General features: G+C 36.8%; 1 protein-coding gene across 2 annotated transcripts; it reads left to right on the top strand.

Annotated features, from left to right (window-relative positions):
- The first annotated feature begins 304 nt into the window (after positions 1-304).
- On the top strand, positions 305-27,956 carry LOC110461649 (epithelial splicing regulatory protein 1-like). Of its 2 annotated transcripts, none has more exons than XM_021515207.1 (13): positions 305-1,245; positions 1,822-1,965; positions 4,562-4,787; positions 14,079-14,168; positions 16,038-16,092; positions 16,912-17,022; positions 17,569-17,744; positions 17,983-18,077; positions 19,730-19,945; positions 21,478-21,732; positions 21,907-22,165; positions 22,466-22,746; positions 23,971-27,956. In XM_021515207.1, the coding sequence occupies exons 1-13, from the start codon at positions 1,120-1,122 to the stop codon at positions 24,127-24,129; spliced, it is 2,193 nt and encodes a 730-aa protein (XP_021370882.1). In that variant the 5' UTR covers positions 305-1,119; the 3' UTR covers positions 24,130-27,956. The 2 variants fall into 2 exon arrangements, with proteins under 2 accessions (XP_021370882.1, XP_021370883.1); XM_021515208.1 differs by having other exon boundaries at positions 306-1,245; positions 22,466-22,616; positions 23,971-24,054.

Consider the following 27,956-nt stretch of genomic DNA (forward strand, 5'->3'; position numbering starts at 1 on the left):
ATTGTGATATCCGTTTATTGGCTGTAAAACCTTGTATGTTACGATCGGTTATAAAGGCTTACAATGCTATTGGTACGGATACATGCGGGACTACACACACATGCACAACTGGTCTTTCTACATCGCGGTACACAATTACTCGCCAAAATGAGATAATTTGAATAATGGGTATAATTTGAACTATTATCGCCTGAAATGGTCTGTAATTGGGAGTGTAGGGCTCGCTACACATACAAATTATGCACATTCTGGCGATATGAGTATGTATACAAATGTGTCAAGTGTCATAGCAGGCCCCGGGACTCACGCTCGAAGGGACTGTCGCTGGAAGGCGGTACCACCAGATTGGCAAACTATATACGCCGCCGTAACAGCCCGGCACCCACGGGGAGCATATTTTTTTCTCTCTGGATTATCAGGTGTGAATATCCCGGGGGATAAAGCTATCCATTTAACCGATTACAGGCCGTATATAAGTAAGGGATATGGAATGTAAAGCTCATAACCTGTTACTGACTACTGGAACACTCGTGCGGCTCTGGGTATTCTGTGGTCTGTTGTTCTCTGTGTCAACATACCTACTGTAGTACTTACTACACATACCTGGACTAACTCGCTACTGTTGTCTTGTCTGATTTAAGGATTATTTATCGGATCAAAAATTTGCACTGGAAATAATAGACACACACAGTGGTTCTTTATGTGTTTCAGGTGTGTTGACACTTCTTCTCGCCGCGCTCCCACAGAAGAAATTTTAAACCCCAGTTTTTGGTTTGTCTTTAGGTAAACCCTACCTGGACGTTTTGTATTTAAATGATCTTCTTCATTGATTAGCACGACTATTGTGAACAATTTAACACCGTAACAGCTTATTCAGGAAACTGTACCTATTTTAGTGTTATCTCTTTTCGGAACTGTGCGTGCGCAGGGAGTCCCTTACTGCCACGTTAGGGCAAACCTCTGTCTGGCCAATAAGATTGCTCAGGGATAAAAAGAGCGCGCTATCGTCACAGCTGGTTGGGTCGAGTGACAAAACATTTCGTTTGCATTAGTATTGCTTATACAGGTGAGGATCGTACACCGGTGTGGATGTGTGCCTTAGTGTGACACTTAACCAGCATGGCTGCCTCACACCTTCTTATATGTTTCTGTGCTACGGCAGGAAAGAACGGAGAAGATTTAGGAGTGGACGAACAACAGATAGTCGTATTTGTATCTCTACTTTTCGATGTGACCAATTGCAAGGTAAGTTACCTGTGAATAATCTTTGATAAAACTTGAGCGAACATCTGAAGTAGTGTGTACCTATTTATAAATACCCCATCCGGTTTTCCACGGTGACAGTAGTATCGTGTTGTTGATAACACATATTTCTCCTCAATACAGTTCATATCGGCCACTTTAGCTACTTGTATTCTTGTTTTAAATGTGCACATATGTTAAGTTTATACTCAGCCCTGCCACGTTGTTTCTTTCGCCATACACATACATTAGGTAGTGTGTTGACATTTACAGATTTACACCTGTGTGTTTACACCTGAAGGGGTGTAACTTCAACTGTTCGCAATCAAGCATATGTTTTCATTTGCATTTTTATCACATATTATCCGACTGCTTAAAAAGTTTTTAAACTTCCATGAAATAATTAAGTAATTAACGCCTCTGTGAGGCATTTTGAGCAGAACGTTGATAGCAGTGGCCCTTTTAATTGATTATATACTCATAACAAAAACATAGTATCGTTAACACTTTCCATCAAATTCGCAAACTTTTATATTAATATGTCACACCTGTAAAACTAGTCACCTGTGTTATTTACAGGTAGTCGCCGTCCAACACCAGTATGTTCGGCCTCAGCCAACAGAACTATCAGAAACTATCCTTACTGAAGACTGTAAGCTGGAGACAGGATTAGATGAGGATGCCATAAAGAATTCTCAACCCCTTGAACACGTTCTCGATGAGGTAAGACTTGTGTGAAATCGACATATTGTAACACCCCGCCCCCTCTCCCGAACCTGTTCGCCTAGACCATCACTAAAGCTTTCCCTCCAATTGTAATCCGTAAAACTGTGCGCTCCATAAAATGGATGACAGGTCTTAATTTTGAAAGCTTAGCCAGCCGAACCCTTGAGTAAAGTTTCTGATATTATCTTTTTTTTCTGAAAATATTCCAAGATCGAAATTTCAGTCAGTCATTTCTCGTGTTAAATTAAACATTTACTCACAATTGTAGTTAGTTTACACAGTATATGAGAGGATTTTGTAGGACTTTCAGTCGACTACGCTTTGTTTAAGGGGTTTGTATAAGGGGAACACAGGATGTGGAAAAACTCGTGTTCGCGTATAGCTACACACTACTGACCAAATGTCCAGTAGCTCGTGTCCGATAATTCATGGTCAACGTGTCTGACAAAACTTCCACCCCCACTGTCCAGTGGCTCGCGACACTCCCCCTGTGTACTGGTATTTACTTGTACACAATAGACATTTGATCACTGGTCTGTGAAGATAAATATTATTGTGTGACGCGGAGAGAACTACCTGTATTAAGTCACTGTGTTATGCGTGTTAATTTTACCGGAATTATACCGTAACTTATATTTTAGTGTGGATATGTTGTAATGCTTTTTACCGGAGGTTTATAATAACTTATGTTTAAGATGGAAACGCCCACTTTTTTGTATTCTTGTCCTGATGTGACATTTCATGATTCATATGACTATGTACCATAGATATACGTATTACTCGGAATGAAATATACTGTAAAACAGGGCAATGCTATACAGGAATCGATTTGTGATAATTTAGGTAAAGCCCTGTTAGCCTTGTTAGCTTGTAGTACTTTTTATCTGTCATTTCAATGGTATTTAACCTGCGATGACTTTATGTATTCTATATATATATACCATACTTCGACAGAGGAACACATATCAATTGAAAAAATAAATTACTATGAAAATAAAAGTGCAATTATTGAACAGGACATTTAAATATTTCATGTCTTGGTCGTAAAGTTGACCAGGCGTGGGCCTGTAAAACAGCTGTTGCTGCGACTGTCCACGTGTCCCCAGTATAAGGGAGACATGTGGGGTGTAATGTTAATATATAAAACAGATCATACTGCCACTTTACAACCTGTTGCCTCAGCTATATTGATTTTCCTACAGGTAACTTCAAACTCTCAACCAAGAGTTTCAATGTTAATAATCACTAAATATGGCAGGTTTAAAGAAAATATTAATCGTTCTTGTTAATATATAGATGCAAAAAACTCAAATCTTGTAAGGAATCTCTACCGATACTGCTAACTGTAAGATGTTTTACATGTGCTTTGAGGGTCGGGCTAGTTTATGTGGTACTTCTCCGACGTAACACAGCCATTGGTCAGCAGCCTTCTGTAATGCTTGGTGTCTGTCCTGTCGTCCGAGGAGAATCCCTATCTCGACACACACACCCCACCCCCTACTTAAAACCTCCAGTCATGGCTTCTACAGGGGATTATCCCCTATAATGACTCCACACATACGGTCATATTATCTAATCTCGCCAGGCACACGAACAGGTGCTCTCTGCTCTGTTTACGATAGACCACGAATATACGAAAAATATTGAGACATTGCCGTGGATTTTAAATAAAATGGATAAGATAAGAGTCGTCGTGTAGACATGACGTATGATGTAATAGTCCCACATTAATCAGTACCCTGCTTCTATCCCCCGTCCAGTGGCTACTGGCTAGATCCCACGGCTATCCAACAGCACTAGCCGTGAAAGACAGCCTCCAATACAATTTCTTGCAACTTGAATGCTTTGAAGTAGAGGAGAGGGTGGTGGTAAAGTATTATCTGTGGGACAGTAACTTATCGGAACACCTGACTATAGTAACCGGTGTCATTTCTCACACCTCTACATTCGCTGAGAACCGTGCAATCTGGTGATTATTTAGATATACGCATTCCAAATTGACCATCAATAAGTCTGAAAACAAAATCAAAACACCAGCATTTATCCTTATTTAAATATATAATCCTGTTTCCAGTCGGCCTCGTCTCTTCCCCTCGATTTCCACCCTTTCCACAGACTTCAGAAGTCACAAATGATTTTCAACTAAATAGACCGAAAAGTTAAAGAATGACAAATGTCCATGCGTTCAGTGTTTATTGAACAGAAATAATTACTCGGAGTCACATACCGTCAATTTACACTTATAAACGCGGTTAGGGACTGGCATGGTTGACGGCTTCTGGCGACATTTAAAAGTGTACATTATGTGAAGATATCTCAATTACAGCTAGTGTGTTGCGACCTTGCTGTGTTATAGTAAAACGTTTAAGTGTGTAGTATCGTGTGATTCTGTACTGTCGTGTCTGTCCTGTCGTCAAGGGCAGGGGATGTGGGCTACCCCTGGGGGAGAGGGACATTGATAGTCTAGGTCGAAGTGGGGTGGGGTGACGCTTTTATCTATATATACCCTCTCTTATGTTTGCCATATCTACTATCTCTATGCCCTGATTGATTATTTGTTAATTTTTTATTTTATTTTTTGTTTGTTTTCTAGTTCGAAAGATTTCTCTCGGCAAAAGGAGTACATCCGGAGAATGGCGGCAAATCTTTTTGTCTATTAACTGATGGACAGTCACATTTACGTCAGTGTCTTCATCCCGAGGCCAGTAATAAGAACGTTACCATACCAAGTTACTTTAACAAATTCTTTGATCTTAGGAAACAGTTCAGGAAGTTTTACAAAACGGACAATATACACAACATTAAATCAATGATAGATTGTATCCTTTTTACACAAAGAAAAGTTTTAGAAGTGATATCTGTGCCCGTTGCACTTTCGGAATACCTCAATCGGTAAGTACTGTATATATAATAAGTTTATTACTACGTATTTATATACTGACCCTCAGTGGTCAGCCACCTGTCAATAATGACCATCTGTTGTCCTCTAAATGACCTTGGCGATGTTACACCTTTGGTGATGTTTCACCAGCATCCATTATTGACGCTATGACGTAACGAGCCACGCTAGGACTGGTCTGGTAATTAGCATTAATCATACCTTATTATCACATATTCTAGACCCCTATTTAATATTCATAAATGCACCAAGTAGATTTGGCTTAAAATAGGAGTTTTGAGGGTAACGTCATTTGGCAAACCTCGACAAAAGGGCCTTCATACTCAATTATAATAGACCAATCAGAGGATCGCAATGTTACACAATTCGGAATACACTTACTCGGAATGCCTTCATTCAGAATGCAGTAATGAAAACCTTTTGTCAGCGAGAAACCTACCTCAAACCCACCGGTGCAATTGTAGAAGACACACGATCGAAACCCAGATAACATTGACATGTGATAATACCGGGTGTTACTTTGAAATGTTTTCTTCTTAAACAAGTTTAGTGTGTGGGACACAAACGACTTCGGATGTGTTCATACGTCACAGATACCAAGCTTTTCTTTTCTTATTTCCTGCCTTAGACAAACTACATTTTTAAAATCAGATCGCTGTCGTCTGCTACTGTCACAATTCTGACGTCACAGCATGTTAAACTGAACTGTAAGACCTAATCATCTAAAAAGTCACGAAGAAATTTTCTCTGTGTCAAATTTATTATGTCAAGTTGTTACTTATATAGACGATTTGGAAATATGTAGTTAAATGTCATTGTTGCGGTGTGTACTGTATCCCCTACTCAGCGCGTGAGCTCATTGATCAGAAAGGCTTCTCAACAAATGACCTTGAATTGTGTATTGTATGATGTTAAGGGTAGCTGATACCTTAAGTACAGGTGTAAATTTCAGGCCCCTTTTTATGTATGTTGTTACCATCCTTAGAAAACGATCATTCATCGGTGCAGATAAAAGTGCACTTCACTTAATTAGTAACAGTTTATACATTGGGTCTTTTTTACCAATGAAATAATAATATACAAAATCTGTTGTCCCCCTGTCAGCATTTATAGAAAACAATGTCTCCAACGCGTCACATACATTTCCCTAAAGATGTAAGACTAACAATAGAGATAGTCAGTAAAACATTAGATGTAATAAAACACCGAACAGCTAATTTGGAACCGAAATATTCCACATAAGAGACGGCCACCTTTGATTACAATATACAACACACATGACAATTTCAGCTCGTAAATGAATGTCAAACAAGCACCATTTACAACGTAAGTCTATTATACATGTGTGTTTTTCTCATTATAAATGAGTAATAAAAAATTGAGAATAATAACAAACTAGACACAAAGAAATAGAAACAGGATTAAACGTATCTAATTGAAAGCGAGTGTATTTTAGAGTTTTACCGGAGAATATGTTTAACATGGTGTTTGATCAGCGGGGATTAACTTTCTAAAGAGACAACCTAAATGAAAAATGGTTCCTTCACAGAGTGCCAGAAGGCTTGTCGACGACCCGCCTGGCATGTTTAAACTGTAGCTTATAAATTGAGACTTTCTAATGAACTTATATGACTTGATGTTCCTGACATAATCGCCTGGGACGTCGGTAAATGGAGCCGAATAACAAAACGCGGACGGCACGGTACAAAGAGACACATCAGCCCCGCTATATCCCTTATTGAACAGTGTTTCACAAATTGTGTACAGACATTTTTAATTTACAAGGTTAAAATTTTAAATAGCCCACATACACATTGGTTTTCATAACATTCAGACGTAGCTGAGAGAGTGGGTTTACATAGCCAGTGACATTCTTCGGGTGTCAAGCTTAAGCCCCGTGTTTATCGGTCGGGTAGATGTATCCCGATGTGTGCGTGGGTCATGTACCTAGGTACCAGGGTCCTCTGGTCATTTCTATGCACGTAAAGCTCTATTTCGTGACGTTTCTCGGCTCTCTGTCTATTCCGACTGTCTCCCCCTCCCGTCTCCATTGCGGATCTGTCCTCCTGTACTTGTACTCGAGTGTATTGTTATTGGAAACCTGTTATACCCGACATATGTTCCATGCCTTACTATGTAGCTAATTCCATCAGCACAGAAGTGTTACCGGGCTTAGATAGGCTCAGCTTTTAAATCGTCTTCTGGATCAAACACATACCACATTTATATCTTAACGCAATTTTTACTTTATATTTCACAAGGGTTGTTTATACAAATGCCTTGTCCGAGATTTCATAAAAGTATCGGAGAAAAATCAAGTTGTATGCATGCAACGTAATTAATTATTTGAATAAAGGCTAAATCCTAAATAAGCTACCACGGGTCATACTCGAATTATTTACATGTTAGTAAACATATGTTATTTAAAAAAACTGCTATTATGTAACAAGCTCTGTTTACCGTTGAGAAAACGCAATTCCCCAAAATGATTAAGAAGTGGCGAGGTTTTAATGTGAACTAACTGTCTGCCCTGTCGTCGTTATATTAAAAGTTGACATTGTTTTTGTCTATGTGTGGTGACATTGGTGACTAATAGCTTGATCGTCTTACCTAGATGTCTGAACTTACGTAGTTTGGTTGAAGCGAATCCCCCTCCCACATCTTCACTACAGGTGACCCTAGCAGTGAGTCTGGTATAATACTCCGAAGATTATGCTATTTATTGACCATCTTGATCACTAATAAATAGTATAATTGTCTTTGTGAGCCTCCCTCCTCCCCAACCCAGAGAGTAGCCATCTAGCATCATAATTACTAATTTATAAAGTGCCCTTTTAAATTAAAGAAACAACATTACTTAAAGCATTTTTTTATATTAAGTTGTAATAAAGTCTACGTAAGGCTGTTTCACGAGCATAACGAAGTAATGCACAGTGAATCACGGTTTTATATTCACTTAGCTATTGTCTTGTTTTTGTACTACTGGGCGAGATCGTGAGGCAGATTTATTTGTTACCTGCTAGATCCTTTAGGATTTTGGCTTCTATCGCCCAAAAGATTTCTAACGACAGACTGGAAATTACGATGAAATTCACGTGCTCAAGTGTCTGATGACTGTGAACATTATAACAGAATGACACTTTTCCCTTTTGCTTCCTTGACCGTGAACTGGTTAAAAGGTTGTTGTGATGATTTCCCCCCTAGTTTGTAGTGTTGTTATCCGCGGGTGACGGCGAACACGACTTCTGACGTGTGTGTCTGGTGTGCACTGCATAGTCAAGTGTTACAAGTATATCAAGCTTAACTTAAAGTTTACTTATCTTGAAAAAGTATTTGTGACAAACTAGAAACAAATGTATAACTAACTTTATTGTGTTATTTTACAACATAAAAACACTTCGAATTTATTCCTCACATTGTTACAGGCACAAATATGCTTTAATCATAAATTCCAAATGCGTTAAGAAAATATCAAAACATAGTGTGTGATTTTCGTCATGCTGAGCCAATTGGGCATTACACATTCAGTCCGCTTGATAACCTGTACGGTATGTTGTCGCCGCCCGAACCAGTAGTATATATCACCGACGCACCAGCTAGATGTGTTAGTGAAGAGCCTGGGGCGATGTTTTCCATGGACAGTGATGGATGGGACATGGGAAAATTTGGGGACTTTTGCCGTGGCGCATTTCCCGGCCTGGGGCTAGAAATGACGGGCTCCTTGAATGAGTTATAATGTACAATTGTAAATACAAGTATATATCCATTTTCAATTAACACGTTCACGCATAAAATCTGAATTCCATTGGAATGTGTAATGGTGCATGAAAGTTTTACCTATCTACAAACAGTTATACTTTATACGGCTAGCTTGCTGCTGTCCTGTTAATTTGAAGATACACTTTGTGCTTGTCCCCTTTCTCTTTATTTTCTGTCGATTAAACGCCCGGTTCATATTCCAACATAAATCATGCTCTAGATTTCCTAGCTACACCTATCCTCCATACTCATTGGAAAAAAATCTTCCCGAATAACAATGAACGTAAAGTTACCAAAGCTATCCGGCGTGTTACATCGTCTAATAACTAAATACAAACGATTTGACGAAAAAACTTCCGAGTACAGATCATACGAAAAACACGTAGAACACAATTTATACATATTGAAATTCCATGTCCTACTTTTACCAAACATCATAATTCAAATCTCCAAGAGCTAATTTAGTGCAAAAGTTAAATGAGATATTCATTAAACCACGGCTAGGATTTTTATGTTTTAAAGTATCAAATTCTTTTGAAGTTAATCCATTAGCCTGGGCGACAATTATAAGGAACCATTAAGAGATGTGTTGTTTTATACATTTTAACCAAATTAAGACACAAATAATCTTTGACGCAATGTGAAATTAGTTGACGGATTCCTAAGGAAACAGTTATGATGTCATGCACAAACCAACGTCCCGATGGATGTATATTTAGGTGTAAGTCTGGTGCTAGGACCTGGTCCGAGGTTCATTGATGCTGTATTTACACGACATAATGCTATTTTTTCTTTACCGGTAATTGGTGAAATTTGACTTATAGCTATTTTAGTCTGTAGCTGTGATCTCTAGTCTGTCACACACAACCCAGGCCCTCGTAATGACTCCCATTCGGTGGAAAGGACGTTCGTAAATATTTTCACTTTTAGCGAAACAGATACGATCGAATGTTGCCCCTCTACCTAATGTGTTCATTCACACGGAACACTGTTATAGCTTCCCCACCAACACCTCGTACCATGTGGACGGGTAGCTGACGATAGGACGGGTAGACAAAAGTCGACCGCTGTTCGACTAATTTGTAACGACCTACTTCTCACCAAGCCCCGAAGTTCAGCGAGAATGACTTCTACCAGATCCTATGATCTACTACGACTCACAATCCATGACAAATACCGAGAAAATGTCACTGGTAAACAATTTCCCTCAACCAGAACGTGTTGATGCTATGTTTATACAATGATCCGTGGCGTAATCAATCACCCCCATTACAGTTTGAAATTGTATTTAATTAACATTTCACCTGATTTTATATTCAAGTGCTTTTAGTGAAGGCAAAGCAAAATGCTTATTTAAATCTTACGGATGTGAATGTGCCGAAGGTCGGAGTTCATAACCGAGATGGAAGCATTCTCTTACTTATGTTTGCCTTGTGGATTTATAATCAGATAAGGGCCTATGTCACGTATTTTTACGGGGATATCGTAAGAGCCTGCGAGACATATATCGATAAAGATCGATAATAGTGTGATTGATTTTACGGACAGGTAGTAGCGCTGGTTGATAGATATATGGACTGGAGATCAAGTTTGTTTCTTTCACCTGTCAATATAAGCCAGAAACCTCACCGTGATGTAAATACCTGTGGGGATAGATATGTGGACATCACTTGGTTTATCCTCCAGGCATCAAGCCATGATAAACTGTAGGCGGTATGTCAACAAACTCAGTCGTCTTTGTACCAATGTGTAAAATACACAGAAAGGACAGCTTCAAACGAACTGTAGACAAAGTATGACCTCTAGGAAAATACCGTATAGCAGCCAGCTATGGCTGTCATACCTACAAACAAACCGATCAGATTGTCAAAATGTAAAGAGAGAGGAAAGTGAATATAACAATATCGAAGGCATCTACAGTGGATGTGATTCAATAAGAACGAGTTCTCGTGATGCTTAAAACATATACCACGGTAAAAGAATAGAGAGAAGTGAGGAAAGAAGCCGAGAAAGATGTCGGTAGGGGAGAGGGTGTTCTGGAATAATTGGACGGTGTTATATAACAATGTTTGGACGATAATAAAGCAACAGTGTTGGTTAGACATCAAACTTGGTTAAAGGTACACCACGTCGACATTAATGCTTCAGATATCGGCCTCGCACAAACAGATTAGCATACCATCCACTGATACAACGTTTATTGCTCGTAAAGAATACCATCGGGGTTTTAAGAATAATGTAATTGTATATATCTTATAGAAAGTTTAATACAGCAGCCAAGATGATCTGTTAACATTGGACAGAAATAAGAATTCACTTTATGACATTAATTGCGGAGGGAAATCCTTTCATGTAGAGTACGAAAAAAACGCGACCAAGAAAGGTATGATCTGCAGATGTGAGCCGGTCTGTGTAGCGACCCATGCCTCCTCGTTGTTGTTGTAGGACCTGTGTGGTGTTACGCCCCGTAATACATATATTCGCTGTCTGCTATGCAAATTTGTCAGACTTAATGAATTTACAATGCTGTAATATTAATATAATCGTTTTTGAGTCGCAGCATTTGTGTTCAGATTATAAGGATAAGCTAGCTAAAATTATGTATACTACATAATGTATAAGATATGTTTTGATTGCTTATGTCTAAAAGAATACTTCGTTTATACTACATATATGCAAACTTTTATGTTATTCAATAACAAGTTGTGCATTTTCTGATATATGTATGTATAAGTTTTATAAATAGATATTACGAATAAGAATACATTACATTGTTACTCAGAAGAAAAAGAAAGGAAGACGCAAACGCGGCGTCACTAAAGTAGAAACCCCGTTTTGTTATATGATGTCGTCAGTTGTTGCATTTTGATGCAGATCCTACCAAGTTCTTCTTCATACTCGATCACTGTACGCTATCATAGAACCTGATACAGCCTAGGCCTATCATCAATTGACCATCAGAAAATTCATATTCAGTCAGTACGTCCCTATCCCTCTAGCTCACAATGATCACACCAGTGACTTTACAGGCCAACCCAAATGTGTTTATATTGTCTGACTCACAATGCGATTGTCGCCTACTTCGGCCACTGACCAGGAGACCATTACGGCCTGTTGACCACTAATGCTACCCACGACTGTGATAAGATATTGTGACATTGACATAATGCAGAAAATGTGCTCGAAACAAGCCTCGACCTGGCTAACCGGGACATGTCGGTGATTTTACACGTGTGTTGTAAGGAATACTAACGTGCTATTGGTTTCATTATTCTTTAGATCGGTCGTGATAACTAATGACCTTATGATAGTGGAGATAGAGCTTTTCCCGTTATCGTGTGCCTCCGAGACAAAACTCTTGGTCCTACGTATATTGGGGTAATTAACCATCACACCTGGCTGGAGGGCTATGACATGTGGTCTGGCAATCTAGCAGTCTTCCTATGTGTCCACCTTTGAGTCCAGGAAACATTATTTTCTTCTGTATATTTGTCCTACAGACTTGCTGTCTTTCGTATTTCTTTTTCGAAATTGAAATATGAACAATGTTATGCAATTTGAAAATAAAAACAAAGTCACACTTATATCTTTATCTGAAGATCTGAAATTTCAAAGTTCGGGCTGTAGGGTAATACATAATAATGTAATGTCACAATGTGAGATAGTGAAATATGTCCTGAAACCACCAGGAACGTTATAAATTCCGTGTTAGAAACGGAAAGCCGAAAGATATTGCAACTTTTTCTTGTTTTCGTCCATTTTACCACTTTGTGCTAATGCTCAGATGGGTTTTCCTTTACTTTGAGTTTGAGTTAGTACATATGATACATTACAAAGATTGGTTCTGTGCAATGTGTCTTCGGCGTAGATGAAATCACAAGGGAAAATGACATACACTGGAATTAACATACCTGCTCTCTCGACCAGTGGTATAACTTTGGATGTAGCAATCACTCATTACAACTCGTTCTGATTCAGCATACCTCTTTTTTCGAACAGTATTATAAATATGAGAATTTTTTCTATGACGAATTTGTCAAATCAAAGGGTTAATTAATGACTGTCTGATAATGAAATACAGGACTTTTTTGGTGATTTGTTCAATTGTGAATTAATGCAAGCTAACTAAGACACGTTTGTGAACGCCCTTATTATTTATGGGATACTATAAATAAGAAAATGTGCTCAATTATTTGTTAGCTTGAATTCATGCTGTATAAATACATCATCGCTTGATGAGATTTTGAGCATTTATTTGGAAACGCAAATCACAAGGAAACATTTGCATATAATAACGACTCTTCATATACCAATTACCCTTCCAAAAAATCAACCGGTAAAAATAAATTTGCATTTAAATATTTGCTTTAAGATAATTTAGCTTAAACATTTGAACCATCTAATATAGTTAAAAGAGACATCCTGTAGTTAATAGGCAACGTGATCTGTTTTTATGAGTTAGTGTGAGTGTTATATTTGCATGCACGACTACCAAACGAGTTAGGAGGCCCACCCTAAAGATACCGATTATGTCATTTCTGATAGAACAAGATAGTTGATGGCGATGAAAAAAAGTTTTCGCTCTCCGAGATTTTCAGTTTATGTACATCTCACAGATCGTATCAACGAAATACGTTTGAAAATCGAGACTAACTGGGTCAGAGGAAATGATACAGCGTTTATGTAGCCTTGTTAAACAGCCAGATTGGCACTACTGAAGTTCCAAATATGGTTAATGCCTAATGTTATTAGCATATTACATATCTATGGCCATCAGGGTCAGTGCCATTATGCTTTTCAAAAGTTCGGGAATCGCGATCGTTGAACTGCTGCGGTTTATCTATGTCATCTTGCCTTGTGCATTATGCATCTTTTGACAAGCAGCGTTTCTCTCTTTATTGTTGCTATCTACATTAAACCAAGCTATTTGCAGTGGTTAAGACAGACAATTTTGACTTTTTATCCACCTAAACCCCAACCCCAGCCCCATTCCTCAGTTCAGTCTCTGCATTCGCCAGTGTGTTTATTATGTAATGTAATACTAGAAACTTGCAGTGATGGCAAGGAGAATTAAGACATCATTTCCCAAGCAGCAGTAGTTCTTTATATTTTTGACGTAATTGGTGCTTTTCTCACATACATTGTTGATTTGTGTTCTTGCTGACGTAATATCTGTATCATTAATCTGGTTATTGGTGCCATGCTTGTGTATGAGACATGGGTTTCTACAATAAGATATGCGTCTACCCCGATACTAAGACATGGAACCATTACATCGAACAGAAAGACGCAATTTAACGTTAGTTCACAAATCTTCGTCCGGAATGATGACGATTTGTCATGAAGTCATTTCTATCCATCGGTGTGTATGGTTTGATTTACCAATACGATAACATGTGCCTCCGTAATTATCACTATGACAACCGTTACTATCCTTGACCACGTACCTCAGATTTAGGATTACAGGAAGATCATTCTGTAGAATATGGTGTCCGACAGGTACAAGAGATGGCCGGCATTGTGCAGCGACTCATCAATGATGGTAAGTACCCATACAACAATGTACTACTTATTATCACAACCGGGGCAGCACAGGAAGAGTTTGTTTTTTCATCCTACTCGTATTCGGTTTCTTGACGAACGAAGGCCAACAAATGAAATAAGTAGTGTGCGATTATGTGGAAAATGAAACTTAATTTAAGATTAAATGTAAATGAAAGAAAAATATTTAGATTGAGTATTGTGTTTTGTATTTGTGCAAGCCCTTGAGCAGTGCTCGTTTTCCAAGTAGATACATCAGATTAGGAGTATTACCGGTATGTTTAGTATACCTGAATGATCCTGGCACGGAATTGAATTATACAAGTAAAACCACCTGTCACAACAACATGACGATCCGTTCTTTTCATTTCGCGCGAGGATTATCCGGGGCAGTGTTTTTCTGTTTAGTTCATGCTTCTTGGGTTTCTGACATATTAGGGTTTACTTACTACACGGTACAGCGGTTAGAAAAGTTTGATCAAGTTCAAGTAAATGACTCGATTGATTTTGCCTACGGCACACATAGCTGGTATACAAATTTGTGTTGTGCATACCTTTATTCGCATTTACTGTGTGTTTCAGTTAATATTTTATATGTTTTACCAGACGCAAATATTGTTATACGAACATGATTTTTACTCATTCAGACATGTTAAGATTCTATTTTACTCTCCTAACAAAACATGTGTAAACCCAATAAACTTGTTGTGGTTATTTAAAGCGACACAATCATTTAAACAGATGAAATATCACTCCCGTGACAGTAACCAAAATTACATATCTATCCTGAAATCTACTGCTGAGTTGTAACAAGTAGTGTACCTAGACATGTTCGTTTTACACATTATTGAACACAAGATACGGATCACACATCATGAGAAACATTTAAAGACTGCTATGAAATCATTAGCCATCACCGATACCTATCATCGAGCCATAGAACCAAATGAAATCCTACCCAGATCTATAAGACGCTGATCCCGTCGTATGGTCAGGTCGTCCTTTGTCGCGAGACGATGTCTGTTGGTGACAGAATTCCTGTATTGTCATCAGTCTATATAGACTATATACTTTAAACAATGACGTTACTCAGGTGGTAGCAGAGATACGAAATTCTACGTAAATCTCAGCTGTATTTATTGCTGATTTGATGTCCTATATCGATCTAACAGATAGATATGATGGTCCTATATAACGGTTATTGTGATATTGTTGAATTTTGTATTTGAAGTGTCGACAGATATGCTGTCACACATCACTGCACTGTTGTCTAAAACAAGAGAATAGTATACCTAGTTTGACGATAACGGAAGGTGTTATACTTATCTCTGAACCCTGTGGCGATCCGGAACATAAACCTGCTACATGTTGTTTCTTGTTGAAATCCCTTAACGATCTAGCTAGGTTTTGTTTTATTGTATGTGTTACGCACTGGTTTATTTTATATATTATACGGATACTCTCATTAAAAAGGTTAAATAATGCTAAAAATCTATAATTTGTTACTCAGTTTTTCATAAATAAGTAACCTTTACACATTGTCGTTACGTTACAATTGACCATGGTTTTGATCCATCTAGATGATCCTTATAAATATGAGGACCCTTGTGCATAACAATTTCTTCTTCATAAAGCAATCACTATTGAGGAGATAAGCTTTCTGATATAATACTTTAGATTTTTAATTGTCTTACGCATATATGTTTGTTTTTGTTATTTACCATCAAGTTGCCTATCTTATTATAAAAAACCCATTCCATATTGGATTTAGTAAGGTAATATTTCAAAAAATGCTTATTATTGTAATTGAAAACAACAGTAAATATTGATTACATGAAATCACTCAATATGAATACAAAACAATTTGCAGGTCATACATTTGTCGAACCGGACGTGATTAATGAAAGACTGGAACCGGGAATCTGGTAAGTCCCTACTTTTAATAAATTAATTAATACTTTTTATCATAACAAGAAACACTACCATGGCAACGGGTGCCATTTGTAGAGTGTTAGCCTGTTACATGATTGGTAAAGGAAATGATGAATAACTATTGTAAATACAAGCTGGAGTGAAAGGACAGCAATATTGGTCGGAGGCGTGCGATGAAGCCCTTCACGAAAGAGACCCGCCTTTTGTTGAGCGCAAGGTTTATTGATACAATGCATTTAATACATGTTATAGCCTGCCGATCAATACAGTGTATACCGCTTTATCCGCTTTGTGACAAGGGATGCTCATGACTCATAACAAAATCTGGCGACATCATGTTCTTAACAGATGTTACTACCACCCATATTATGTTTACTGGTCTACCGCTGTGGTGGAGTGAGAGAAATTTCCGCCTACAAATGGCTGACATAAATTACCAACTACATTTAGCCACGATGATAATATGTAAATGAATTATATCAAGATTCACTAATGTGGAGGTATTTAAGAATGTATTCATACCTTCACTTTAAAGAAATTTTCACTCGTTAAAATGTTGAATAAGATGTTTTGCATCCTTGTGAGGTTGACAGAAATGAAAGTGTGTAGTGGTAATTGCCGAAGCAGGGAGTAATAAATTATACACTAGTTAAAATGTCGACGACGGTTCCTGTGGAACTTCCGACTTAATTAAACATATGTCAACTTTAATTTTATGATGTATGTCAATTAGGATAGTGACAATGGAAAGTGTATAAGTATAACCTATTTAAATGTTCACAATTTTTGTGTAATTTTTGTGTAATTTTCAGTTCTAAGAGCGATATCGTAGACGACAACACAGTTGTACGAGCACGTGGGTTGCCGTGGCAATCATCGGACCAAGATATTGCAAGGTTCTTCAAAGGACTCAATATAGCCAAGTAAGTCACAGCTATTGTACTCCAGCCAGTAAGTCATCTATATACACAGCTATTGTACTACAGCCAGTAAGTCATCTATATACACAGCTATTGTACTACAGCCAGTAAGTCATCTATATACACAGCTATTGTACTACAGCCAGTAAGTCATCTATATACACAACTATTGTACTACAACCAGTAAGTCATTTTTATACACAGCTATTGTACTACAGCCAGTAAGTCATCTATATACACAACTATTGTACTACAGCCAGTAAGTCAAACTTTGGCATTATAGTTATACAAATATAATCGTTTCCATTCATCGCTAATTTATTCATGCATTTAGAGATGCATATGCGACGTAATTCAATCACCTTATTGTAGTGTATACAGATAATTTTTTGCCAAGCCAATATTCACTGTCATGATACATTCGCCCTTGTTACGGAAGGTGAAAATTCAATTGTGGGAAACGTTTCCTTGCATGCAGAAATCAAAACCAAATATAACTGGGTGACTGTATACAATATAGCTTCAACACCTTGCATCGCTGTGTTTTAGGGGAGGCGTTGCCCTTTGTCTCAGCCCCCAGGGCCGGAGGAATGGAGAAGCCCTAGTCAGATTTCAGGACGGAGAACACCGAGACTTAGCCCTGAAAAGACACAAACACCACATCGGACAACGGTATATCGAGGTGTACAAGGCGTCTGGCAAGGATTTCGTCGACGTAGCCGGAGGTAACTTCACTTGTACTGGACATCATTGTTTATAACTGAATCCGTAATTTACTAGAAAATGTTGTGAACGTATAAACCCGAAAGGAAATTCAGCTTTGGTTAAAGATTGAGTTGCGGTGTAAAGAACAATAAAAAGGAAAACGTTTAGATTTTTTCCCTGCCTATTCCCCAAATATTACAATTTTGATTATAGATTTATAAACTTTTTTAATAAAATCTTGATTTTTTTCTCGTTAAGGAAGCAACACTGAGGCTCAGGCTTTCCTGTCACGTGGCGGACAAGTTATCATACGCATGCGTGGACTTCCATTCACATCGACGTCACAACAAGTGGTAGGTCACCGGTACAGCGGTAACGGGAACTAATACTGAAGTTTATGCATGACCAATTATTACAATTTATTCAATTCTTCCTTAAAAGTAAAAATGAACAACCTTTAAATGATAAAATACAAGTTAAATATCCATCTCGTTCACTTATAAACCTCAGTCGGACAGAATCACTTGTACACTGATTCTATGTGAGTAAATATTACAATCTTATTTAATAAAACAAATTAATTGTTTCTTCGCCGACTGATGTTTAGAATTGAGATGATATCCATTTTGCTACAAAGAGTGATTTCTGTTTTTCTGGTATCTGGGGTTGGTAGTTTTAGTGTGTTATACAACGAAATATTAACCTAAACAAAACAACTTGCTACGTTTTTTCAGTTTGAAGGCATAGTTCCTAAGCTATGCATTAATGTGAAATGAAGGTAAGTGAGCAATCCAGCAGGTCATGGTTAGGTACATGGTTTCTGAGTGTGGCAAGGGTAGGGTTTGGACGGGTCATATGGTTGGTGCCAAACTGTGGAGTCTGAGATTTGGTGTTAGTGACTGGTCCAGTGGTACATTTTACAGAGGTGCGGGGCGACGGGTTGCTGGCTCAGTATAATATAATGGAATTCCCCACCTAGGCGTGGGGAAGGTGATCATATACTTATTGTAATATTGTGGGCAAATAGGTCACTCTCATAATTATCTTTCATTTCATGTATCTTACCCTCTCAAGAGTATCTCAAAATGAACTGATAGTGTCAACTGATAGAGAGAAAAAGCTTTGTTGTATGGTTAAGATCACAGTAGTAGAGCACAATAGGACTCACTTTCTTTAGTCATGTGGTCACGTCCATCACCTCCACATAACAATGTCGACAGGTGAATGGCTCTATCTATCCTAATATCAATGTTTACAATGGTTTATGAGTTGGCATAATGAGCACAAGTCAGTTGTAACTAATAACGTCATTTGTATGCAGTTTATATAATAATCATGTAAAGTAATGTAATTTGTGATATTTCACAACTATCAAATACCATAACTACTAGCTATTATTATTGACTTGTTATTTTAAGCACAAGCTAGAAACATTTATATTTCCGAAAGTAAGAAAGTGAATAGTATATGCACGCGAGGAAAATAATTGATGCGATTTCATAATAAAATGTCAATCTATTCCATACAATGTGTAAATGTATATATAATGTTTAAGGTTATGTAGGTATACAAAGTAGCATACCGTCAGACAGTTCTAGAGTTGTGTTCATGTCCGTGAGCGTGGACAGTCGGGTTCCTTTAGTCTAGACATTCCTTGATTTCCAGATTATCAAAGGTCTGGATTAGTGAAATTCCACTGTTAATGCTAGATTGTTGAAGAAAGCCATTTTGGCTAGACCAAATCAGTTGTTACAAATCTCAACCTAAAGCCTATTCCAAAATTCGTTTAAGCTGATTTAATATCAGGCAAAATCATTTGATAATATTTCCTTCTATGAATGACAAATTAGAGATGGCAGTTCATTTTGAGATATCTCCTTATAGACGTACGACAGAAAAAATACGACGGTATCGGGACATTGGAGTGCTTTTACTTGCTGCATGAGGGTACAAGTCATGTTTAATTACGAACCGCTGTTGCTATTATATGTCTTTGCGCTTACAGCTAGAATTCTTTGCAAGAGAACCCAATCCATGCACAGTTCTGGACGGCGAGGACGGAATCCTATTCGTACACTACCCAGATGGACGATCTACTGGAGACGCCTTTGTGCTCCTGGCTTCCGAAGATGAGGCTAGCAATGCCCTGAAAAAGCACAGGGAGATCATGGGAACTCGCTACATAGAGCTATTTAAAAGCACAACAGCAGAAGTACAACAGGTACAACTTCTCACCTGACATGTGATATCTACCTAACGGGAGGGAAATGTGCAGGGAAATATGTTCACGATAGAGGCAGTATATGATGAAAGAAATCATTTTCTTTATCTACGGAGTAAATTGAATTGACGGAAAAAATCAAAATGAGTTTTATTTTTGTTTTGATTCAATCTAGTATGATATGATATCCATATTATTCTTAAAACACATTGAAATCAATATTTTTATCTCGTTATCCAAATGGTCTTGAGTGCGTTTGTAATGTAGGGAAATCGTAATGTTATGTCGGGAGCGTGGTATTGTGTGACCGGGAAGGGGTTAAGTCATATGCAATAATAAACAGCATTTGGAGGAGGTCAACAATGGGTCCGGGTCTTGGGATGAAGCTGTACTAACGGTAAACGATCCTCAGCTAACATGAGTGTGTCATGGTATTCTATTTGCATGCATATAACACTAACAATTAAGAGGTGTATGTTTACATAAGTTCGAGGTATGCAAGTCACATCGTTGTACAGTTTCAATATCGATACATGGACCGATATATATCAGAACATGGAATTTTCAAAATCAATAACAGGAACCGTTCAGGAGTAATTCAGGAAATGTTAGATTCAGCTAGAATGTATGTTTTTTGATCAAGGAAAGTCCATATTATATAATGTTACATCTGAATGTACCATGTAATAAAATTTGCATTTATTATTTAGGAGAGTAAATCATCACTTGTGTTTTATGAAACACTTAAAAAGCAACGGTCAAGAAGTTTACAAGTTCGTAAAATGATTACCTACATTTTCAATTTACATATATGTATCTGAGAGAGATTAATTTAGTACAAAGTTATTTTACCTGTCACTGGAAACACATATCAATTACTACCGTTGGATTGATATACGTATCTCAAGAGTTTCGGTAATAATGTAAACAAGTGTCCATAACAGTGTGTTGATCAAGATAATGGTTTTGTTGAGAAGACTGTCATGGATAATAATATAAAATGCCTTTAATCAAACATTAGTGATATATTTTGTTGTACATCAGCAGGTTCATTGTGTATAAATTTGCATAGTTTATCATGGTTGTGACGTTAACGCTTCAGACAGGTACCTGTATATAATTTAGAAGTTATGGGTCTCGTAAATTTGTTACATCGGTGTCAGCTCTTTGGCAGTTTTATGTTGCCTCGCTCCTCATTCATCGCATAAAATTAAGAGAGGAAAATGCCCGAGGTGTATGCATCTGTGTAGTATAAGGTAAAACGTATGTACCTCTAAGTGAGATATTTAATCGGGCGTGAAGTTAAATATGTTTACCTTTCACACATCCAGAACGTGTTTTGGGTGATGTAGATTGTTAAGCTATAACTCGCACTGTTAAAGTTGTCCAACTTAATGAGTATTTCAGCAACTCATTGTTTTAGTCCATCATTAATTATACCAAATATCACATAAATAAATTTCGCTAAGCTCCATCTGTTAAAATAAATTTCCTAAATATGAAATCTAAAACATTTCCGTTTTGATATCTAGGTTCTGAACCGAAGCATGGACCCACGCAACCCAGAACCTCTTGAAACGCAGTTACCTCCTCTGATTGCACAAATTCCCCAACAGACGGCTCTGCCCTACATTCCCCAGAATATGATCACGAGTGGCACAAAGAGGGATTGTGTGCGTCTACGCAATCTCCCAAGTGTTGCCCAGGTGACAGATATCTTGAATTTTCTGGGAGAATTCTCGCAATTCATTGTCTACCAAGGAGTGCATATGGTTTATACTGCTCAGGTAAGGATTACCCTAAAATAATTCGATTGCTCTTGATGACATCAATGTACTGAAAATTAAAACAGTATGTGTAAAGAAACGGTTCGAAAAGTTTGTCTTTCTGATTGGTATTGCTATATCTTTCCTGACTATGAATAAGTATGCATTGCCTTAACTACTCGCTATCCATTTCAGGGAGAACCTTCGGGCGAAGCCTTCATTCAGATGGACTCTGAGGAGGCTGCACAGCTAACAACGCTGAATAGATATAAGAAAGCTATGATTTTTGGCCAGAAGAAGAGGATAATCGACGTGATCCAGTGCTCGGGGGAGGACATGAACCTTGTACTTACCAGTGGTATTGGTGGCTTCCCTCCGGCTATGCAACAAGCTACCCTCGCTCCACAGCCACATACCCAACTTTTACAGCGCCAGCTTATATCTCAAGCCATTCGTAAGTAACCTTTCTCAATTAATTCTTAGTCTCTTTGAAGTTGTCCCTACACCTTGTACGACGCAAAACATAATTTATAATTTTGTAACTTAAAATAAAATGAATTAGTTTTCCTTTTAAAATCGCATGAAACACGTTACAAATGTATGAATACTAAAACACTGAACACAATTTGAATACCCCCTATGAAGTTTCCAAAAACACAGGAAAATATATGGGATGGAAAAAAGTAAGTGATTGGATATAGACATGTTAATGCTGTCAATCTTGTTTTTATATTAAGAAATATTATATTTACAGATCCTGCCCCTACAATGATACCGACGTCGGCGCTAACAACACCGTCGCTATCATATGCTCACTTGCCACAACCCTTTCAGACAGCCTTTCCACCAGCGACCATGCCAACAATGCAACCGCGACCGGCGTATTACCCGCCCATAATATACTGGTACCCTAGCCCTCCTATCTCTCCACAGACTATAGTTTCACAAACAGGGCCTTGTCCTGTCGTCTTGCGAGGCATCCCTTTTAACACCTCCATGCAAGATTTAATGAATTTCTTCGGTGGCTTTCCAGAGGTACGTCATACTTCTCCTTTTGGTCAAATTCCAAATTTTTTGAAAAAATGCGATAAAATTTTTTGATAAAATTTGAAATTCAAATCTGATTTTTAAAATGGATTACACATTTTGTGTTTGAGAGACAATAAAGTTTTAAGTAAAATTTGTAAGTTAGTATTTCAACAGGACCGCCCCAAACATAGGAGAGTATTGACCGCCACTTTGTATGTGTTTGTGTGTTTGTCAGCTACTTTACACTGCTTTTAGTTAGAGAAGTTTCTATAACACCATTTCCGTGTTAACTTTGTGTGGATGCTCCTTGTGTGGATGTTTCTGTTTACTCGGTACTCACTCACTACTAAACAGCGCTACAATCACTCACCGGCTTGTCGTCGTCTCAACGTCTCTTTTCTCTTCTCTAGCTTTGCTCAAGTGTCTTTGAAATATGAAAGGTTTACCTAAACAATTACTGTTTTCTCGAAAAGAACTACAACGTTTATGAATCATTTTCATGAATGAAAAACAAATTTGTACTTGAAATAGGTTTTTTAATATTTTTCAAAACACAATTTTATATTCAACAATCCAAAATCAACAGTTCCATTTAAAGAAGTGTTAGTAAAGAATTTCATTTTTTTAAATTATAATTCTGATTGTTGAAAACTTGAATTTTAATGAGAAGTAATGTTTCAAAGACACATTTCACACACTTCATTCTATATAAATATATATATTCACTAAGCTATTCGTAGCTGCATATTCGTATTGAATCAGTGTGTATGCATATATACATGTACAAAATTTCATATCTTCTTCAAGAATCCATATCGTCAGCCGTTTCATTATATAGGTATTTTATGGTGCGTTTCTTTCAAATTGGCACGGTATCATTGATGAAGAGAATATGGAATATATTAGTTTTATATATCTATTTTTATTTTTTATGATATCAGCTATCATATAAATATTTCGGGATAGAATAACATTTTTATCAAGTGTTTTATTTGTTAATCGATAGAAAATTAAGTCAACAAATTTACGATTTGACAACTTTGTTTTTTTTCGTATGCGTATTTCTTATTTGAGAGGGAGGAAATGAACATCGAAATAATAGTTTTAAAAAAAACCAATGGAATTTATGATAGAATAATATTTAATATTTATACTTTCTATGTCTTGCTCTTACAATGTTTTTATGTACCCGTAACATGATTATTCAACGGAAGTTAATTATACTTGTAGGTAACACCTGAGAGCATACAACTTCAGGCGCTACCTGACGGCAGACCTAATGGGGAAGCTGTGGTGACATTTGTAACGCGTGGTGAAGCTGAACGTGCAATAATTCAACTAAATAAAAACACCATTGGGAACTGTGTCATCGATCTATTTCTTGTGTGATAGCCAGTGCATGTGGACCTCAGCTGAAGACTTGGAGGATTTTGGATGTTTTTAGCATTTCCATGGACAGTATGTGATTATCAGAGTAGCGTGAACTCGAATTTGACATCAACATGTATGTGTGGATATGTACATATATATGTATGAATGTGTATGTGTGTTGTAAAGGACTATGATTATACCATTTTATTTGGAATCGTATGATATTCCACCAGCCAAAACAGCTCAAGCGAGTCAATGTCTTGCCATGTCTCATACACTTGGTCCTAATGTATCAGCCAGCCGAAATGTCCCCTTATACAAACAAAAAGTGCAAATTCATTAATTGTTATTATAAGCAATATGATTTAATTCCTCTTTAACTGATCTAAAAAAAGTATAAAAATAACCACTTTGTGCCTTTGACTAATGAAAATCAATTTCATAAAGTAAAAGAATACCTCGTAATAAAGGTCTGTGTTTCCAGTGTTAATGTAAACGGGCATTTTGTGTCAGGGTTGAGTACAAGGATGGCAGTGTATTTAGACTGTGAGCGAGTAGAACTGTAGTTTTAACATATTTTGTAGAACTTTTAGTAAGCATATATAAGTGCCTTGCTTTTTTCTTTGATCACCAGTAGATCTGAAATCGAGAAACTAATATTTTCAGTTGCTTCATTTCAGAGAGTTACTTGTACATATCATTCCATGACATTATGATGTTTTATGTAATATTTGTTTAACTTTTATTTGTTGTTTTATCGCTCGATATGAAGGCATTTTATTGTCGTTGTTATTTTTGTGCGTTTAATATTTCATGTTTTTTTATCGTGCACATACGTTGATTTCAGTGTAGTTTCTAAGTGTATACTAATCTGATAGTTTGTTAACCTAGAATATATAAACAGATATTATACACGTGCAAAAAATCTTTCATTGGATACCTTATATATTCGGGTGCCGTAAAGAAAGGAAATCTAGACGTTAATATAATCAAATGTGATATCTAGTCACTATGTTTAAATATGACCTCTACGTAAAGATATACGCCTTTACCTACGTATACTGAACATGTATACTGATCAACGTAATTTCAAATTGATGCCGCGGTAAATAAACGTAAATGAGATATTAGAGTGTAAATGACTGTACACTGGCTGGTCTCCAGTTGAATAAGTGCTACTTTGAAAACTTTGATCAGGAATATTTGGGCCAAACTTGACAACGTGATTTGCTGGATAGAATTTATTCACGTGCAGAATCTCGATTTACAGTAATTGATATATAAATAACTTCATTGTTTTTTGCACAAGATCTTATTTTTATATAAATTATTTGTGTTGCAATATTAGGAACCAATCAAATTCACCCGTTGTGTTTCGTTAGTGATGAAGTCATATGTAAAAATAATTTGTTCAGGAAGAATATATATTTTATGTTTATATACTTAATTATATATATATTGCATATATATGGTAGAATCTCGCGCTGTGAATGTGAGATGAATATGTTCCAGTTTTCATTAATATTTGTAATTATTTGTACATATTTGTATGACTTATAATATATGGTTCATGTTACAATATGCAAATGATGCGACATTAGAACGATTTACATTCCAATCATTTATGTAAATGCCAGCATATAGCTATAATTATCACATGAATGCCTGTCATATACATTGTGCAATACTGTATAAACATGTACGTGACGTAATACTACAGCAGCAGCTCTCAGTAGTTGAACTGTTGTTTGTCTAAAATTTATGTAATTTTCAATAAATTATTGATCGTATTTTATACACTTATTTCATTTTTAATTTATGTTCAATGACGGTATTCCTAAGAACGCAAACATATTTACTGTTTATCAATTGAATATAATTGTTTGTCAAAATTTTAATTTGAAAAGATAAAGAACAATTAAATTTCACATTTACTAATCGTGTTGTGGTAAATTCCATACCTTAACTGGTGAATGGCTACTGGTGTAGTTTTTAAGTCACGTGGTTTGTGATCCAGGTAAATGTAGTGGATAAGCTGTGTGTAAATGTTTGTGACACTAACAGTATTTTGGTACAATGGTTGCTGGTAAGCGGTTTGGCATGCTGATGTGGTTGTTGTGCACGTGTGTATTTGGGGTACCATAAAGGGAACTTTAAGCACCGACAGCGTGCCAAAATATTTACATTTATTTAGGAAAAAACATTTCGATAATCATTAATCACTGAAACAGTTCATAAAAAGAAATGAAAGAAAAATAGAATACAACAATAAATATAATTTAAAAAAATGGAAGTTATGCAAATATCCCTTGATGGACCCCATGCGTTTATGTTTAATAGGTTGTGACGGGATTTTGAGGAAAGATCATTAACAATCATTCCGGTATTAAGTTTGCACAGAGAAGGGTAATTTTGTAACTATTTACTCCTTTATTTCAGGCTTTCATCTACGCATTAATTAAGATATGAATTAATTTATGTTGTAATACAATGCTTATATTTGTTGATAAATGATGTAGATACCTATATTACCTTATATATAAATATATATTAGCATATAGCTTTAGAGATTTACATATAAAATGGCAATAAACAATCTAGTTTGCATTATTGGTGGTGGTTGCCGGGTTTTGGTGATTGGTGACGGCTTCAGCTTTGTTTTCTATCACTGTATTTTAGAAAACTGCGCATCACACGGTCAGTATGACGTCATCATTCGTAGCTGTTAATTTTCGTTGGACAATTAACGACCTGAAGTTACGCATATTTTGCTTGCGTCACTGAATTTGCATATCAATAACAGAACCAGCCTTGTTCTGATAATTGAAGGGTTTGGGACTAATACAGTTTTTATATTACGTAGAATTCTTACGTAGTGGTTTGGGTAACATTTTGAGATAATCTGTGATAGCATTATTTAGTTTACGTTATATCATTGTTTTCTAAGAAATTTTATTTTTAACTTCAATTTTATTCCTAAACAAGCATTACTGAAGAGAATAATACTCTTTTGTTTTACCGTATCTTTTATTTTGTTTCTTTAATTTATTACAAATTAAAAAAATGTATAAAAATACCACTGTGATGCGCAATTTTCAAATTACGTTACTGGAGGAAAGACGACTCCATTTTTGAGACGATCACTTCATTGAGGTGAAGGCTAAACTGATGATGTGGATCGGTCGAGAAGCCTTTTTAACGGAAACTTAAAAAAAAAACATTATCTGGAATGGACTTAACAGAGTGATCTGCATATATTCTACTTTTGCTTTTACAAGATGCAAGATGGTTAAAAGCTGTTGTGTGCCATATATAATATTTTGAAAAAACGCCAAATACTCATCGTAGACTCTACTTGAAGGGCCATAACTAGTCACATGGCCACTCAATAGTGTTCAAATCTTGCCACGAGTCCTACTATTGACCAGTGCATTTGTCTCGATCGGGCTCTCCGGTCATTCTTGGCAGCCATAGGCCATCTTGCTAGCGTCCCTGTGCAATACAATCCCGTCTGCTGACTAGGATTATTCAGGGTCATTCAGGCGCATGCTGCTGATATAATAACTAGTCAAATTGAGAAAGATATCATTCCGTTCACAATTTGCATGTGTTTTTAATTATTTATTCCAACATATCACTTTTAAATGTTGCTTTATTTTTTTCTCTCCAGACGTAACTTTTATTCAAGGAAAAACATATCCTCGTATCTTTTAGTACGACTAAATATGTTATTATCATTTCACGTTTACGAGCTGTGTTCACCTTTTGTGTTCAGTCATGGAGAGAGTTTGTTGATAATGTATCTTAGTTATTTGATTAATAAATTCTATTTCAAAAGGATATAC

This window comes from Mizuhopecten yessoensis, unplaced genomic scaffold (assembly GCF_002113885.1).
Source record: "Mizuhopecten yessoensis strain PY_sf001 unplaced genomic scaffold, ASM211388v2 scaffold10647, whole genome shotgun sequence".
In the NCBI taxonomy this organism is placed as follows: domain Eukaryota; kingdom Metazoa; phylum Mollusca; class Bivalvia; order Pectinida; family Pectinidae; genus Mizuhopecten; species Mizuhopecten yessoensis.